General features: G+C 44.9%; 1 protein-coding gene and 1 long non-coding RNA gene across 4 annotated transcripts; one reads left to right on the top strand and one right to left on the bottom strand.

The window, feature by feature from the left end:
- The first annotated feature begins 3,171 nt into the window (after positions 1-3,171).
- On the top strand, positions 3,172-6,654 carry LOC118212800. Its single transcript, XR_004762314.1, has 3 exons — positions 3,172-4,665; positions 4,954-5,024; positions 6,538-6,654. It is a non-coding gene; the product is annotated as an uncharacterized LOC118212800 (long non-coding RNA).
- Positions 6,655-8,165: 1,511 nt separating this feature from the next.
- LOC118212781 (phosphatidylinositol 4-phosphate 5-kinase-like protein 1) lies at positions 8,166-15,677 on the bottom strand. 3 transcript variants are annotated; one of them, XM_035391060.1, is made up of 11 exons: positions 15,196-15,677; positions 14,107-14,289; positions 12,224-12,274; positions 11,794-11,948; positions 10,821-10,996; positions 10,638-10,672; positions 10,491-10,546; positions 10,237-10,349; positions 9,866-10,028; positions 9,601-9,639; positions 8,166-9,257 (listed from the first exon to the last, which is right to left on the bottom strand). In XM_035391060.1, exons 1-11 carry the CDS (start codon positions 15,208-15,210, stop codon positions 8,870-8,872), a joined length of 1,374 nt encoding a protein of 457 aa, XP_035246951.1. In that variant the 5' UTR covers positions 15,211-15,677; the 3' UTR covers positions 8,166-8,869. The 3 variants fall into 3 exon arrangements, with proteins under 3 accessions (XP_035246951.1, XP_035246952.1, XP_035246953.1); XM_035391061.1 differs by having other exon boundaries at positions 10,872-10,996; positions 15,196-15,676; XM_035391062.1 differs by lacking the exons at positions 11,794-11,948; positions 12,224-12,274; positions 14,107-14,289; positions 15,196-15,677 and having other exon boundaries at positions 10,642-10,672; positions 10,872-10,959.
- Between the last annotated feature and the right edge of the window lie 430 nt (positions 15,678-16,107).

Here is a 16,107-nt window from a genome sequence, read left to right as displayed (position 1 = left end):
CCGAGTCTGAAGGTCATTCTGGCTTAGGCAGTGGATCTGTCCTGGTCTTCAAACACCGATCTCTCCTCTTTCACTGACTATGTAGTGATGGTCATGCTGTCTGTGAAGGTTCATGTCACTGGTTGCCACACATTGGATCTTGTCTTGGGCCCTCTGATTGGTCTTTCAGCAGAATCCACAAGGATGTAAACAATAGCAATGATGGACACTGTGCACCTTGTTACTGCCCAGCCTCTACTGTTTGGTAGTATAGTCACATACTGTTACCCTCACCCTGAAATCATTTTTAAAACAATAAAAACTAATAAAAATAAAAAATAAATCTAAAATGATTAGTAGAGATAATATAGCTATGATAAAACTCAAACCATAATACAAATGTATTTTAGAAAATTATATTTAAAAAATAATTAACTCAAAATAAATAGCAATAAAAATAAATAGTAATTAAGAGTAGTCCAGGATTATTTAGAATAGTTCAGGATGAGGGTTATAGTGTAGGACTGTACAACCAGAGGCTGGGAGTGGCATGGTTATGGGGTGCACAGTGTCCATCATTGCTATTGTTTACATCCTTGTGGACCCTGCTGAAAGACCAAGCAGAGGGCCCAAGACAAGATCCAATGTGTGGCAACCAGTGACATGAACCTTCACAGACAGCATGACCATCACTACATAGTCAGTGAAAGAGGAGAGATCGGTGTTTGAAGACCTGGACAGATCCACTGCCTAAGCCAGAATGACCTTCAGACTCGGCGACTCAAGGAGGCTGGTACTGAAGAGAAGCAAGGACAAGGCGGATGACAATCACTTGGTTCAAAGTGGATGGAGCTGATTCCAGCACAAACCGAGAAGCCAGTCAGAAGCCTGAGGAAGTGGTCTGGCTGCTCACTCTGTGACATGGTGAATGTGAAGAGGACAACACACCACACACAAGGCTGGGTGCAAAGGGTGGAGAAGGGTGGTGTCCTTGTGTAACCCAAGGTCTGGTGCTGTCAGCATGCACTCCTCACCAAACTCCTAAACCCATTCCGACATAAAAACTTGCAGTATCAGCAGTGGAACCGGTGGACAAAGACATAAGCAGCTAACCTTCAAAGATTCCAAAAGCTTCAGCAGAATTGGCCTAAACGGCAGGGGAACAAAATGGCAAATGCCTTTCAGAGGAGAGATTGAGGACTGCGACTGCAAGAACTAAGTGAGGTGAGCATCGATCAAGGTTCACATTGTGGCTCAGTGATTTTCAGCTGATGAAAAGAAGACTTAACACTAGACCTTATTCCCCTGGAAGATCCTTTGCAAAGCCCTTAGATGAGGACTGTGGAGTTGGTGAAGGAGCACAAGCAATACAACTGTGATGGAGGTAATGGTGCCATAGGTTGGAGGAAGCCAATGAAATAAATCTACTGAAGTGTCTATCACCTAAGGATGAGTGCATGGGGAAGAGCTGAGCATCTAGGTGCTTACCAGTGGACATGGGATAAGAGACTTCTAAGGACAATGGATGCAGAGGAAACTGAGGATTCCTGGAGCAAAGACCGCAACATACATGACAATGTGAAAAACAGCTAAACAGGAAGAAGCAAGAGCATCAAACCACATTTGGCTGAAGAGTGCAGAGGAGTGGATCAGCTACCTGGATCAGGCCATTGATAACAAAGTTGTCCACCAAAGAGGGGGGTGGTGGTGGACAAGAAAAACCTGAATTTTTCCTTTTTTTTTTTTTTTTTTTTTCCCCCTTTCTTTCTTCACTGTGGGTGGGAAGTGAATTCCAATTCAAACAGAAGCCTGGGCTAGACTAGCAAAAACAAAGATGTCCTCCAAAGAGTGGGAATGGTGGTGTGAATTGTAGCATGGCTGCACACAAGACATTAGCCCCCAGGTGGCTAGCTAGCCACTTTAGCTAGCCTCTGCTACACTAATCTCCATCCTTCTGCCCCCCCCCCCCCCCCCCCCCCCCCCCACCAGATTGGAGGAGGACAAGCTGAGTACTGCCGTGGTATCAGAGGGTGGCTGGCTACGGCAGGGGATGAAGAACAGGTTCTGGCAGAAGACCCGTTGAAGGAGATGAAAGAAATGAAGAACCATTGCCAGAATCATGTCCAAGAGGCACCACAGGATTGTACAGGAGCCCTCCCAGTCACTGTTGAGCATGTCACGGAAAACAGGTTTGATGACCAAGAATGGAAGCTTTTGGTGTACCAGCGACAATGGATGAGAAGCTTAATTGGACGCAGAAGACCGAGACAAGCTTGTAGTAAAGGTTTGTTCCTCAGAGGTCAGTGCTAATTTTTCTGTCCATTAGTTCAAGGATGTAAATGGCAGCTAGGATGGACACTGTGCACCCTGTAACTGTGCCACCCCCAGCCTCTTGTTTTGTAGTACAGTGTATATAATGGATATGTCCAGGTCTTCAAGCACCCATCTCCCCTCTGTAACTGACTGTGTAGTGGTGGTTATGCCATTCGTGAAGGTTCATGTTGGTGGTTGCGGCACTTTGGATTTCGTTCTAGTTTCTCTGCTTGGTCTTTCTGCAGAGCCCACAAGGATGCAGAAAGCAGCTGTGATGGACACCATGCACCTGGAACGTAATCGTGTCCACCCCCAGCCTCTGGTAAAACAGTCACACACTTGTAACCCTCATCCTGAACTTATCAAAGTAGTTCTGTAGGTTAAATAATAATAATAATAATAAATAATAACAATAATTATAATAATAATAATAAAATTTAAAAATAAAATAATAATAATAATAATAAACAAATAATTAATTAAATAAAAATATTAAACTCTAAACCTAGCCCTAATAAAATTAAAATTAAAAGATTTTTTTAAAAAATAAAAATAAATAGAATCAATAGAAACATAAAAAAATAATAATAATTAAAAAGAATAAATAAAATAAGAAAAAACAATTAAAATAATTTTTTTAAAAAGGTTCAGGATGAGGGTTACAAGTGTGTGACTGTTTTACCAGAGGCTGGGGGTGGACACGATTACGAGGTGCATGGTGTCCATCACAGCTGCTTTCTGCATCCTTGTGGGTTCTGCAGAAAGACCAAGCAGAGGAACTAGAACGAAATCCAAAGTGCCGCAACCACCAACATGAACCTTCACGAATGGCATAACCACCACTACACAGTCAGTTACAGAGGGGAGATGGGTGCTTGAAGACCTGGACATATCCATTACCTGAGCAAGAGTGACCTTCAAGCCCAGAATTGAGGATACTAGTACTGATGAAAGGCAACGGCAAGGAGCATGACAACATTCTGCTCAAAGTGGGTGGAGAGTAGATTCCAATTCTCACAGAGAAGCCGGTCAGATGCCTGGGGAAGTGGTGTGGCTGCTCACTCTGACGCAGTGAGTGTGAAAAGAACAACAGACCGTGCACCTGGCCGAGTGCAGAGGGTGGAGAAAGGTGGTGTGCCTGTGTAACCTAAGGCATGGTGCTGGCAGCACACATTCCTCCTCAAGGTCGTCTAACCCCTTCTAGTGTACAAATTGAGGTGAGGTGCTGACATTCCTACTTCAACGATGGATCGGAGCTTCCCAAAGCTTCAGGACAAGCTACCCTTCAGAGATGACATTGAGGACTGGGACTGCATGGACAAACAGTCCAGGTCAGCAGTGATCAAGTTTCACACTGGCTTAATGTGATTGGTAGTGGATGAAGAGGAGTCTCCTTTTTCCACTGGAACATCACAGCTCTCATGGTAGGATTGGTAAGAGTGAAGGAGCACAAAGGAACACTTATGTTGAAGCTGATTGTGCCATGGGAAGAGAGGTTTGAGTAAGCCGATGAAAACAACTGGAGTACTGCTGATGAACTGCCAATCACTTAAGGATGGGTGTATGGAGAACAGCTGGACAGCTCAGTGCTTAACAATGAAAGTGGGATAAGAACTTTCTAAAGACAGTTGATACAGGAAAAAAAACTGTAGTAAAGAGGGCAATATACATGACAATGTGCAAAACTACTAAACAGGAGGAAGTAAGAGGACCATACTGCAGAGTGTGGAGCACTGGATTAGGTACTTGGCTCAGACCACAGCAATAATAAGAAAGATGTCCCCTGATGAGGGGGGGTGGTGGTGGGCAAGAAAAACAAAGGACAAGATCATGTGCAACACAGCTGAACAGGAGGAAGAGAGCATCACACTGGCTTTAGCTGAAGAGTGCATAACAGTGGATTAACTACTTGGCTCAGGCCAGACTTGCAATAACAAAGATGTCCCCCAAAGAGGGGGGGGTGGTGGTGGGCAAGAATAAAACCAAAACATGCCAACAAGTATTGCTGAATGGATTCAAATTCTTCAAAAAGCCAGTCGGAAACAGTGGAAGGGCATTGGATCAGCCATACAGTTCATTCTGGGCCTGATAAACCCAGTCTGTGCATCCTTCAGAAAGTATGTGTGAGCACCAGAACAACTACTGATGAAAGGACCTTATCTGAGGATAAAACCAGAGGCAGTGGAGTCATTCTGGTGTGCACATTTGAAGGGTGAATGTAATTTTTATTAGGAGGTGAGGGCCGTTTTTTCACATTGTTTATGAACCCCCTCCTCCCTACTAGTTTGACAAAAATAAAGCTTTCATTTTTCAGTTGATTTTACTGCAGGAATGAAAAACTCCTGCATCACCTGGATCACAGCATTATTTCAGGTAAGACCCTCACACTTTATTTCAGTTTTTATTGTAAGCAATTACTTGTATTATAGTGGCTGAAATGTTTTACATGTTTGGTTTGTGGTATAATCTCATGACATTGCAAATTGTATATGTTTTAGCAACTCTGCTTCTACTTTGACAGCTGTTAAGTTCTTCCATGTTAATTATGAGGGACTCACTAATCTTCTGTGAAAATCCATAATTATTACCAGAAAGCAGTGTCACCTGTCACATTTTTCATGCTTTTCGGTAACACAGTACCAATCTTGATCTTTTTACCAGAAATGATCTGTAAATGTATGTCTACTAAACATCAAATGGAGCAAAGACAACATTGTCTGGCAATAACAAAGGTAAATGTACTCTGTCTTTATTGCTTTCATGAAGTAAGGTTTTGCCAAATTTAACAGACCACACCAAACACCAACAGATGCTGAGTTAAACTTTGCCTTGGGTTTGTAGCCGTTGTATGCTAATAGGGTGTGCAGAGGTGCACTAAACGCAGTGCAGTTCTCTCACTCTGCTGTAGGTGCTCTTAATCTCTTCAGAAGTTTCTAGTTTTGCTGTCACCACACACACACACACACACACACAAGAGTAACTCAAATTTGTATTCATGCAAACCAGGCAGTGCACATACAGTACAGAACTCTCTCTATGGTAAACGCAAGAAGCCCCTGATTTAAGCTCCTATATACAGTAAAGACGTTTTTGGAGGATAAAACGGCAGCATTCTATGGGCGATTTGAACTTTAGGCCTTTGCAGGCCACGAATAAGGACACATTTGAATGCATAGGCCATATGTCCAAAACATGTTAAAATGTATATATAATGGCCTAACCTAGGACCCTATGATCCATTGACTGTAACATTGACCACTGGGCCACGACTTTGATTGGTTCGTGAAGGTGAAGGATTGGCTGGTGTTGGTAAAATGTCCAATGGGGAGACATTTTGTTTGTGGGCTATGCGGCAGGAACAAAAAGGAGAACGCAAAATCCCCTTAGTTTGGGGTTTTATTGTGTGAACGTGAAGTTGTTTATGAATTCTCTGTTGAAATGGTGTCAGAATGTACAGAAATGAATGTTTTTAAGGGTGTCTGTGGCTGTTGTGGTTATTTCTGTGGGGAACCCTGAAAAGTGCCAAAATCTCGTTGCTGTATAGGTATGGGGCATGCCGCCCCGCCAAGACGTAACTTGGCGGGATGGCATGCCTGCCATCCCAATTTCCAGCCTGGTCTGTGGTTGCTAGGCCAACTGGTTTGCCTGACACTGGACATTTGACATGCAAGTCAAATTGCATGGTTTACATACTCCAAATCAGCATTTTTAAAGGCTAAAAGGAATACATCAAATTATGTCCTTTTTGGTATGCTGTGTACATGTGAGAAATGATTTAATGTCATTCATAATGTGACTTGCTGCATAAGGTGTTATAATGGATAACAGCACTTAACATATTTATTATACCACTCTTCATAATAGCATCCTGTTATGAGCATCCCTGCATGATATTCATTATTTGTGAGGGCGTGACAGTGAGGGGACGGAGTGTCATTACGCTGACATTTTTCAGTTAATCACACCATCCATGTCTTCAGCTCCAGCGGGGTTTTTGGTTCCAATTGTGTCTTGAGTCAAAATGCTCTCACATTTAACTTTTTTACCCCTTTAAACTGAAAGATCACAAATACGTTACAGCCGCTACTGGTAATTGTTACGGGAGTACCACAGGGATCTGTACTGGGTCCTCTGCTGTTCTCCATATACACCAAATCTCTTAGTTTAGTTAATTCACACGGCTTCTCCTATCATTGTTATGCAGACAACACTCAACTCTTCTCTTTCCCCCCCTCTGCCTCACAGGTTACTGATAAAATATCTTTCCACCTGGCTGACATCTCTACCTGGATGGCCATCCACCACCTGAAGCTCAACCTCAACAAAACTGAGCTGCTGTTCTACCCATACAAGACCTCCCTACTACGTGAGCTGTCAATCACGGTTGATGCCACCACAGTGAGTGCCTCTCACTCTGCAAAGAGCCTGGGGGTGGTCCTGGATGACCAGCTGGACCTCAAGGAGCACATCAAGGCAACATCACGGTCCTGCAGATTCCTTCTGTACAACATCAGAAGGATTCGACCATACCTGACGACGCACTCCACCCAGCTGCTCGTCCAGGCTACGGTGACCTCTCGCCTTGATTACTGCAACTCTCTCCTTGCAAGCCTTCCAGCTTGTGCCATACAGTCACTACAGATGATTCAAAGTGCCGCTGCCCGACTCCTCTTCAACCATCCCAAATTCTCCCACGTCATTCCTCTGCTGCGGTCACTACACTGGCTACCGGATGCTGCCAGGATCAGGTTCAAAGTCCTGACCCTCGCCTACACTGCAGCCAACAGGACGGCCCCTATGTACTTGCAGGACATAATTCGATTCTATACGCCTGCTCGACCACTCCGCTCTGCGGCAGCAGGGCGCCTTGTACTCCCTCCCACCCGAGTAAAGGGATCACCGAGCTTCTCCACCCTAGCTCCCCAGCGGTGGAACAAACTCCCTGTCCCTCTTCGAACCTCTTCCTCACTACCCATCTTCCGCCGTGGTCTTCAGACTATACCTGGACTGCCACCACTCTCTGAATTTTACTTTAAATCCCCCCTTTCATGACACTCATGTTACATGTGCCCCCATTCCAGCACTTTTTGTAATTTGTATTTGTCCTAATATTGTAGCTTGTTCTTCTCCCTAGTTTGGCTTGGCATAAGTTAGGTCAGAATAGTGTTTACTGTTGAACTGAACTGTGTTCCTGGCTAGAAATAGCTGTACAAAATGTGTATCGTACCTTATTGAACCTGTGTTTTGTAGTTGTCCAATGACCATGATCTGCACTTTTGTACATTTCTTTGGATAAGTGTCTGCTAAATAAATGGAATGTAATTGAAAGCAATTGAGTTCTTAAACACTGACTTAAAATTAAGAAATTAAGCTCATATGGGCACCTGTGGACTATCTGTGCCAACTGTGTATGAGGTGGACCTTGACTGCATGAGTTTGACTGCGTGCGCGCACACACGCGCGCACACACACACACACACACACACACACAAACACAGTGTCATGAGCCGTTAAAGCTTTAGCTAATTCTCAACCAGGACATTGCTTTTATGACCTCATACCTTTGATTAAGAGTTATAATCCACATTTCTTCCATAAATATCTCCTGATGCATAAAAATGACTGCTGCTGCAATCGCCTTTAAGGCTGAGGCAAAGTCTTTTTTCAATGGTCTTTTGAAAAAAGGCATTTTGAAATAAACCCTGTTACACAATATTATTTCATCGTTTTTATTTTATAATTATAATGAGTTGATAAACTGTGAAATAATTCAGTAATTAAAATCATTATCAACACATTTCTGTATTCATATGTGATTTAGTCTGTATTTTCTGTTGTCTACGCCACAAATAAACAACTCAACAAATATTAGCCAAACTATGAACTCAATTAAATTTTTATTGTTGATGACATCATCATCACCATATTTATTGCTATTATTCTGTCAATAGGCTGTTGATATGATGCACTCTGGTCCAAAATCCACAAATGCAAATGGACAGAGTTTGTGTAGCTCACCTGAACACCCTAAGCCAACATTGAGCACAGAAAACAATGTTATTTTTTAGCTTACAAGGAAAGGAAAATTATTAAGGGCTAAGGAATTTCTTATTACCAATATTATTTTTACTATTCTAGGTGAAAAAAAATGCATTTTTTTCCTCAATGTATTACACCCATATATGTGATCCACAGCTGCAGTTAAACATCATTCAAGCTGAAATGTCTTTGCCTTTGAGTCAATGTACTTGCAGACAGTCCAGTGAGTGCATGCAGCACTCAAACCACACCCCAGTGTGACAACAGAGTGTGAATGGCACTTCCTGTCACAAAAGCAGGGATAATTCACTAACCACCGACCTCACATACACACACAAAACCTCATAATCCACTAAGGGCAACTGAGAAAATACAATAGAAGAACTGCCAGGCTGACATTTTCTCAGTTCCTAAATGAAGCCCTTGGAGATGTGTGAGCAGTCCCCTGCACCAATGACGTGTGGCACCTGTGACTTTGCCCCACCCCCCTGGTCCACGTCTCGCACCCAATCCCCTCTCCCCGTCTCCCAGCCCTGCCCTACCGAACGTGGCTGTGCACCCATTGGCTGAGTCTGTGGGCGTAAGCGGGGGGGCTGACGGTGGAGACGGAGCGGCCCGGGTGGCGGAGGCTCTTCCACAGGCGCTCCAGCCGTTTCCTCAGGCCGTAGGCCGTGAACACGTCCACGATCCCCACAAAGTAGCGCCGGTCCGGCCCGTCGATCACGTGCAGCGGGTTCCGGAAGCTGGGCAAAAGCCGGCGGTTCTGCGCGTGGAAGTCCAGAGGTCCCGGCGAATCGGGGGACCCCGACCCGTGGTCCGCGTCCTGCCTGCGGTCCGTTCCGTAGACGGGCGAGGCCTTGGACGTAAGCAGGGCGGAGTCTTCCTCTGGACCCGTGTGGGCGGGGCTTGAGCCCGTACTCCCCGGCCTATTGGAGTGAAGGAGAAGGGAGCAGGGAGGAAGAGGAAGAGTGAGAAGAGGGGCTGTGTTTCCAGGTTGCTAAACACATGCATTCAGGTCCATCCATACTTTAACCTGTCCTGTGAGCAGATTTCAGGACTTTACATATTATAAGGCAGGACTTCCCGGCCCCCCCAAAACACACACACCACCAAACACTCTGTCCAGAGCTCTGAACAGAAACTGGTAACATGCAGAGCAGGTGTGAGTAGGCTAGCTGTAGTGAGCATGAGCAGCCTAGTGGTTTGACAGGGTTATCTGCAGCAAGACACAAAGCTAGGCCCACTATTCTTTATGTTGATGATACATGCCTGCTTGCCGGTCGTCTTGTGTTGGAGAGAGACCAGGACCTGGAAATATAAATGAACACTCACATACAAAATATACAATAACATAAATAAAAACAAACAAAATATAAATGTATTAAAATTCAAATACATAAATTGTTTAAAAGGTAAATAAAAAATGACAGGAATTTGGCAATGCTGCTGAGAAAAATCCCACAGATTCTTTTGGCTGTTCTCTGAAATCTGATGCAGCTATTTCTACTGAGTGCCAGCAGGGGGCGGTACCCACTTGGTGGTGCGCATGATGAGGGTGGCAAACGAGAGGCTCTGGCTGCGTTCATCCTGGTGCAGGGGCTGATGGGCCAGCAGCAGGCTGTAGTCCAGCACGTTGAGCTCCTGCAGGAAGGCTGTGTCGATCTCCACCTGGCGAAGCAGCCAGGAGCACTCATGGCCTGATAGCACAAGACGGGCACATCACTGGACGGCACACACATCATGGCCAACTTAAACATGCTTCCACATGCTAGCAGATTAAATAACCACTGCATGGTGATGTGTTTAATCGTTTAACCCGGTTACTGTGGGGGTCTTTAGCCTCAGGGAAGCCATTTTATGTGCTACAGAGATTAAACATTTGGGAGACCCTGCTGTGATTCTCACCCAGAGTGATGAACTGGCCCTCAAAGTTCATGTCCTTCAGAACCATGATCACCTGACTTCCCTCGGGGGCAGGGTCAGTCCAGCGGTTCACCTCACAGCCTTTGATGTCATACCTGCCAAAAAAAGAGGAAACAATAGTCCCAAAGATCAATGATGGCATTCAGCCAGTCCCCCTCTCCCACACTGTTAAACTCTACCATGTTGCAGTCTGTAAAACTAGAACACCTCTTTATCTCTTTGAGGAGACATCTTACCGATCCTCAATCCTCTCATCAGGGTAGAAAACGCTCTGCATGATAATGAAGTACTTCTGAAAAACAGAAAGGGCCATGCTTAAGGTCACCGGCAGTAGGAAGCAGGTGTAATTGGGTTTATGGAAGCGATGCTTAGCAAACCTCTACCTGCCTTCTCCGCGGAATTTTAATCCTGTGGACACCTGAAAGTGAAAAATCAGCAATCACCAAGAAGCAGTAGAGACAAGAATACAATTTTTTTTTTACATCTAGGCATTTAGTACAGTCTCCAGCAGACCCTGTAGCTCTCTCAATGCAAGAGTTAATCTTACTGGTGTGTATTGTTACTACCATGTGTTCCCACTGCAGACCAAAAGGAAGCCCTGTTGAGGTGCCTCTCACCCAGGAACTTGACAAGCAGGGAGTGAGGGTATTGCTCCAGGTGTTCCATGTAGACCCTCAGGTGTGACAGAAGGAACTTTATCTCCTGCTCGCTCTGTGTCTTCAGGAAGAACCGCTTGTCATTACTGCATCACAGAATGGGAAAGACCTATTTACAATGCAGGCCCTAAGACTTTGCAGTGACACAATTTCTTTTTGTTTTCGGCTGTTTTCCAGCACATTGGATTTGAAAGGAAGCAATGAATAAGAGTGCAGACTGTCAGCTTTGATCTGAGGTTCTGAACCCCTTTTCAACTAACGAGCTAATCAAGAACACTCTGCAGGATGTAGACATAGATTACCAGCAGGAGACCATAAGGAGAAGACCACAACAACATAACCTCAGAGGGTTCACCAAAAGATGCAAAGGACTGGCAAACTTCAAGATCAGAATGGCCAGGATAGAGTCTGCTAAAAATTACATGGAAAAAAATTAAATAGTTCTGGAACAAAGTCTTATAGACAGATGAGAGGCGTATTAACCTGTGCCAAAAGGATGGAAAGAGGAATGGAGGAAGAAAGGAACTGCACATGATCCAAAGTATACCATCTCAACTGTAAAACATTCTGGAGGTAGTGCTATGGCTTGGGCACGTATGGCTGCCACTGGAACTGGCTCACTTGTCTTTACTGATGTGACTGCTGACAGCAGCAGGATGAATTCTGAAGTTTACAGGAACATCTTATCTGCTCAGATCCAACCAAATGCCTCAAAACTCACTGAATGGTGCTTCACCTTGCAGCAGGACAATGAGCCCAAACACACTGCTAAAGCAACCAAGGAGTTTTGTCCTGGTCAAAAGGTGGAATGTTCCTGATTGGCCAAGTCAAAAACCTGACCTGAATCCAAATGAACATGCCTTTTGCACGCTTCTCCACTCACGTTAAGAAGAAGTCAGCCTTGCTCTTTGAGTTGCTGATAAACTGCAGGTAGCAGCCGGTGCAGGAGAGAGAGCTCTGATACTCTTTCTCTGTCAGACCGAGAGAACGCCTCAGACTGGCAAACACCGGGCCTGCAAATGACTGCATCGTGAATCCCTGAGGGGGGGGGGGGGGGGGGGGGGGGAGAGAGAGGCAGAGGAGGGGGGGGGGGCGGGGAGAGACAGAGAGACAGAGAGTGACATGGAGAGAGAGAGACAGAGAGAGGGAGGGAGTTGGTTGAGGGAGACGGAGAAAGAAAGGGAGAGCAGACAGTCCTCTCTCTCCCTCTTTTTTTCTCCCACTCCTCTCTCCCTCCATCTCTCTGGCTATCACAACACTGGTAAATACAGAAAGCAAAATCCGTGAAAGCGTATTATTCCCCTTGACTGTACCTTGTGTATTTGAGTAACCTCCTGTTTAAAATCCTCTTCAGTCAGTTCATTCTAGAAAATCAACAGTATGTCATTTCAATCAAATACATTTTCTAGAAATTCAGACGTTCTCAAACAAGTATCAAATTTCCCATTAAAACACAAAATGGAAATACAATTTTAAAAAATGGAAAACAACAGAGAGACATGCTTGAAGACCGGAACCATGTTCAGAAAACATCTTGGCAAAAGAACACTGGTCTAGCCTTTTAGCTCATTTATTATTTATATACGTTTTCTTCTTTGGGTGTCTGTTTGAAAAATAGATCAAAAAGACTAAAAAGAAAAAATAATCTGCAAATAATGCAGGGTAGATATGAATACAGGAACACTGATCCTACATCAGGACCACTGCTCTGATATGCTTTATGAATACGGCTCCAGCTCTATCCCTAGGCCACCCCAGAGGTCAGTGACCAGAGGGTGCCACTTCCTGTGTGTCACAGAGGAACCACAGCTATGACCAATACAAGGCAGGATGTTACCAGAATAGCAGGATAGTAGTCATACAAATATAGGCGCACTTCCACCTACTGATTCTTTAAATAAAGCTTTTGGGGTTACGACACAGGGTGAAGTGGGGTAGATAATGGCTGCTGAGACACCACAAAGCTCTTTATTTGGGTTTCTGAAGGGGAAGTAATCTTTAGTTGCCTCGCAAACAGACAGGAAGTTTCCAGGAATTTGGCCAGGGCTGTAGGGGTCAACAGCGACAAGGGTCAGGCCAGCTGGCCAATGAGATCGCATTGCGCCTGCGCATGCTTCTAGCCCAATGAGGCTACTGAAAGACAGCAGGCTGCGGCCTCATTCAATAGCCAGAATGTTCTGTTACGTTTTGAACATTCAGCCTGATACGGAACAGTAAATTCACTCTGAACGGCTCTGAATGCTACATTTTGCAAGGCTCCGCAGGATTTTTTGTGGGCGTGTCACAGGGCAGGACTGTTGGCTCCGATAGGTCGGGGCTGGGGTGGAGTGTGTAAGTATGTAATTAACCGCAGTATAAATGCCTTACACAATTGGCCTCTCACTGCCACCAAACATGCAACATTCTGCATCCAAATGTACAGGTAATTAAAATACAGCCTGAGTTTACAGAAGACCTCTCAGCATTTTCTGACCAGCTCATTTCTGCCACCTAGAGCAAACTTTCACACCAGAAGCTGTAAAGTTTCTGAGGCAACAGGTGCAGTGCAGTGCTGTTTTATACGTGAATATGAAAGACCATAACAATACACAGCCCATTTAGCCCATCTAGGTATTTCCTGCATGGGTTATCTAAATGATTACATTTTTTTTTTTTTTGATTCCATATTGCGCTCTATTTTCCTACACTCCACCCGTACATCTGTCCTCCCTCGACGACCCCCCCACCACTTTTTCTCTTTCTCCCTTTCTGATACTCACGGCAGAAAGAGAGAAATGACTGAGTTGAGTCTGTATGAGTGCACAATCAGGGCATCCATATTTGTTACCCTGGAAACCAGACCCACTTTGACACCACCCCCCACCCACACCTAGTGCCTAACACCTTTCAGGAGATCTGGAAAAGAGTGTGTCATGATTTATTCATTGAACCCAGATTTCATAAGAGAAGATGGCTTTTCACTCTAGTACTGTCACTTAGCATCAATAACAGTGACACAAATGGCATAGTGCCACGCAGTTAATATCTGTGTAATATGACACTTAACTTTATGCTGTTGGTTAATGTATTAACTAATCCCGATTGTGACACTTGACGGTTCACTATCAGAAGTCCACCTGGCAACAGTCAGACGGAGTGCGGTTTCGTGAGTGGATGGAGCCGGGTGCCTGTGTAATTAGTGCGGTGTTATACTCGCCGGGGGCGGGTTGTCGATGCTGTTCTGCACGGCGGCAGACAGGCCCTCCTTCATCATGCAGGTGAGGCTGTGGAAGGGGTGCTGCTGGTCGATCTCGAAAAGACCCAAGAGCCTCCACTGCTGCCTCAGTCCGCTCCATAGTTTCAGCCCGCGAGAGTGCTGGACACGCTGCTGCATCTCCATCTCAAACAAACACACAGTGTACACAGAATAAACAGCAGTCGCACTTGGGGGGCGCAAAAGAGATGATCAGATAAAAAGCACCTGAAACGAAGGCAACGGAAGAGGAGTCGAGTGGCTAAGTGCGCAGCACACTGCTCAGGGTGGCTAGACTGTCCGTGCGCAACCTCTTCCGACTCGGTCCAACAAGGAACAGTGGGCAGATGTTCTTCTGACAAACATGCCGATCACGCACAGAATCATCACTGAAGCCGCCTTATTCAGCCGTGATCGGACTCGGCTGGTACGAATAAAGGGTCTCTATTTTGTGCCTCCATAAGTTAAACGTGGAATGCGAGCCGTTTCTGTCACTACACTGTGCGCTGCTGAACAGGAGCATTGTGTGGGGCACTCAAGTGTACTGGCGCGTCTGGTAATTAAATAATTAAACGGAAGGAGGGGGCACTGCCACACCCCACAACAGTTGTGCCCAACAATGTATATCACCAGTATGGTTGAATTTGGATGTGAATACGACCATTTTTATGATTGATTATTTAAAGTAGGGTACTAACTATATGAATATTAAAGAAAACATGAATGACTAGGCATGCTGTACACATCATCACACGAGTTTGGACTACGCATATGAGTATGGAAACGATCATTTAAAAAAAACACAATGGTACAGAAAATCATTGATAAATGGACAAAAGACAATTTATTTCACATAAAACCCATTTACCCAACAAAATCGTGGTGTATGCGCATAATATGCAATCGGCGTTTGGATAACTAATTAGCCATGAGCCCACATGTACCCAAACCAAGTTTTAAAAAGTAGCAGAGGAATTTAGTTATTATAGGCTAATATCTGACGGACCTGACTCAAACAAATAAACGCTAAATCTTATTAAATCTCAGTCTTACCTCATCTTGAGTCATTGTCGCTGTTAATAACTGTACGTCCTCGGTTCATCGGCTTTTACTTTTACTTCAGCGCTTTCTTTCACTCGTTGCAGCAGATTGCGTATCCTTTTTAATTGGGCGCATGTGCCACCTCTGCAGATTCATTCGGCTCCGCGCACATCCCGGACGCGCGTTAGGCACCAAGGTCCCCATCTCTCTCCATTGAAAACTCGCGTATCTCAGATCGAAACCCGGCCTGCACGCGTTAGTACGGACTGTGCCAAAGGCTCTAAACATAGAGGGAGCGCAGCCTTTGGCAGAAACCTTGTCACCGCACTTCCAGTTTATAACCAAAATCCGAAACGTTTGAATGGGGCGAATTTGGAGTGATCAAGTCCGTGGCTGTCAATCGTTTAATTCAACTAGTGAAATTCAACCTAGAACGCGCCTGCGCCCCCATTGACACTAGCCAGTCTCCACTTTTGCCCGCGCCATTGTGAACTCATCGGGGACAGACCTCAGTAAGGGCCAATAGCGTCATTTGTGCCACTTTTTGACGAATACGGTACAAAACCCTCACTCTGAAAAAATATTTATATATATATTCCTAGCGATTTCCGCGTCTCTGGGATGGTATTGGGGTCTGACCCCCACCAATATACGAGTGCTTTGAGATGACGAGATCTACAACTACAAAGCACGATCAATTCATCCATCAAGGGCACAGCTGCATTGTCTGTCTTGGGCCAATGTCCCCTCTGTTCACTATAGTGTAAGGTATTCACTGTAGTTCTACAACAACTACATTGATCAGAAAGCATTCCATTAAAATGTAAGGATTACATTTCAAAACAATGTACAGGGTGGGGAACCCTGTTCCTGGAGGGCCACATTCACTTCTGATTTAAATGCCATCATGTTTTCAAGAACTAT

Source organism: Anguilla anguilla, chromosome 14 (genome assembly GCF_013347855.1).
Source record: "Anguilla anguilla isolate fAngAng1 chromosome 14, fAngAng1.pri, whole genome shotgun sequence".
Lineage (NCBI taxonomy): Eukaryota > Metazoa > Chordata > Actinopteri > Anguilliformes > Anguillidae > Anguilla > Anguilla anguilla.
This window is presented reverse-complemented; position numbering and strand designations above follow the sequence as displayed.

Excerpts from the sequence above, each read along its gene's own strand:
- LOC118212781 (XM_035391060.1), bottom strand. Across the intron at positions 10,547-10,637 it reads AAATTCCGCGGAGAAGGCAG|AAGTACTTCATTATCATGCA; the intron begins GTAGAGGTTTGC and ends TCTGTTTTTCAG. Across the intron at positions 9,640-9,865 it reads CTCATCATGCGCACCACCAA|GTCCTGGTCTCTCTCCAACA; the intron begins GTGGGTACCGCC and ends TTATATTTCCAG.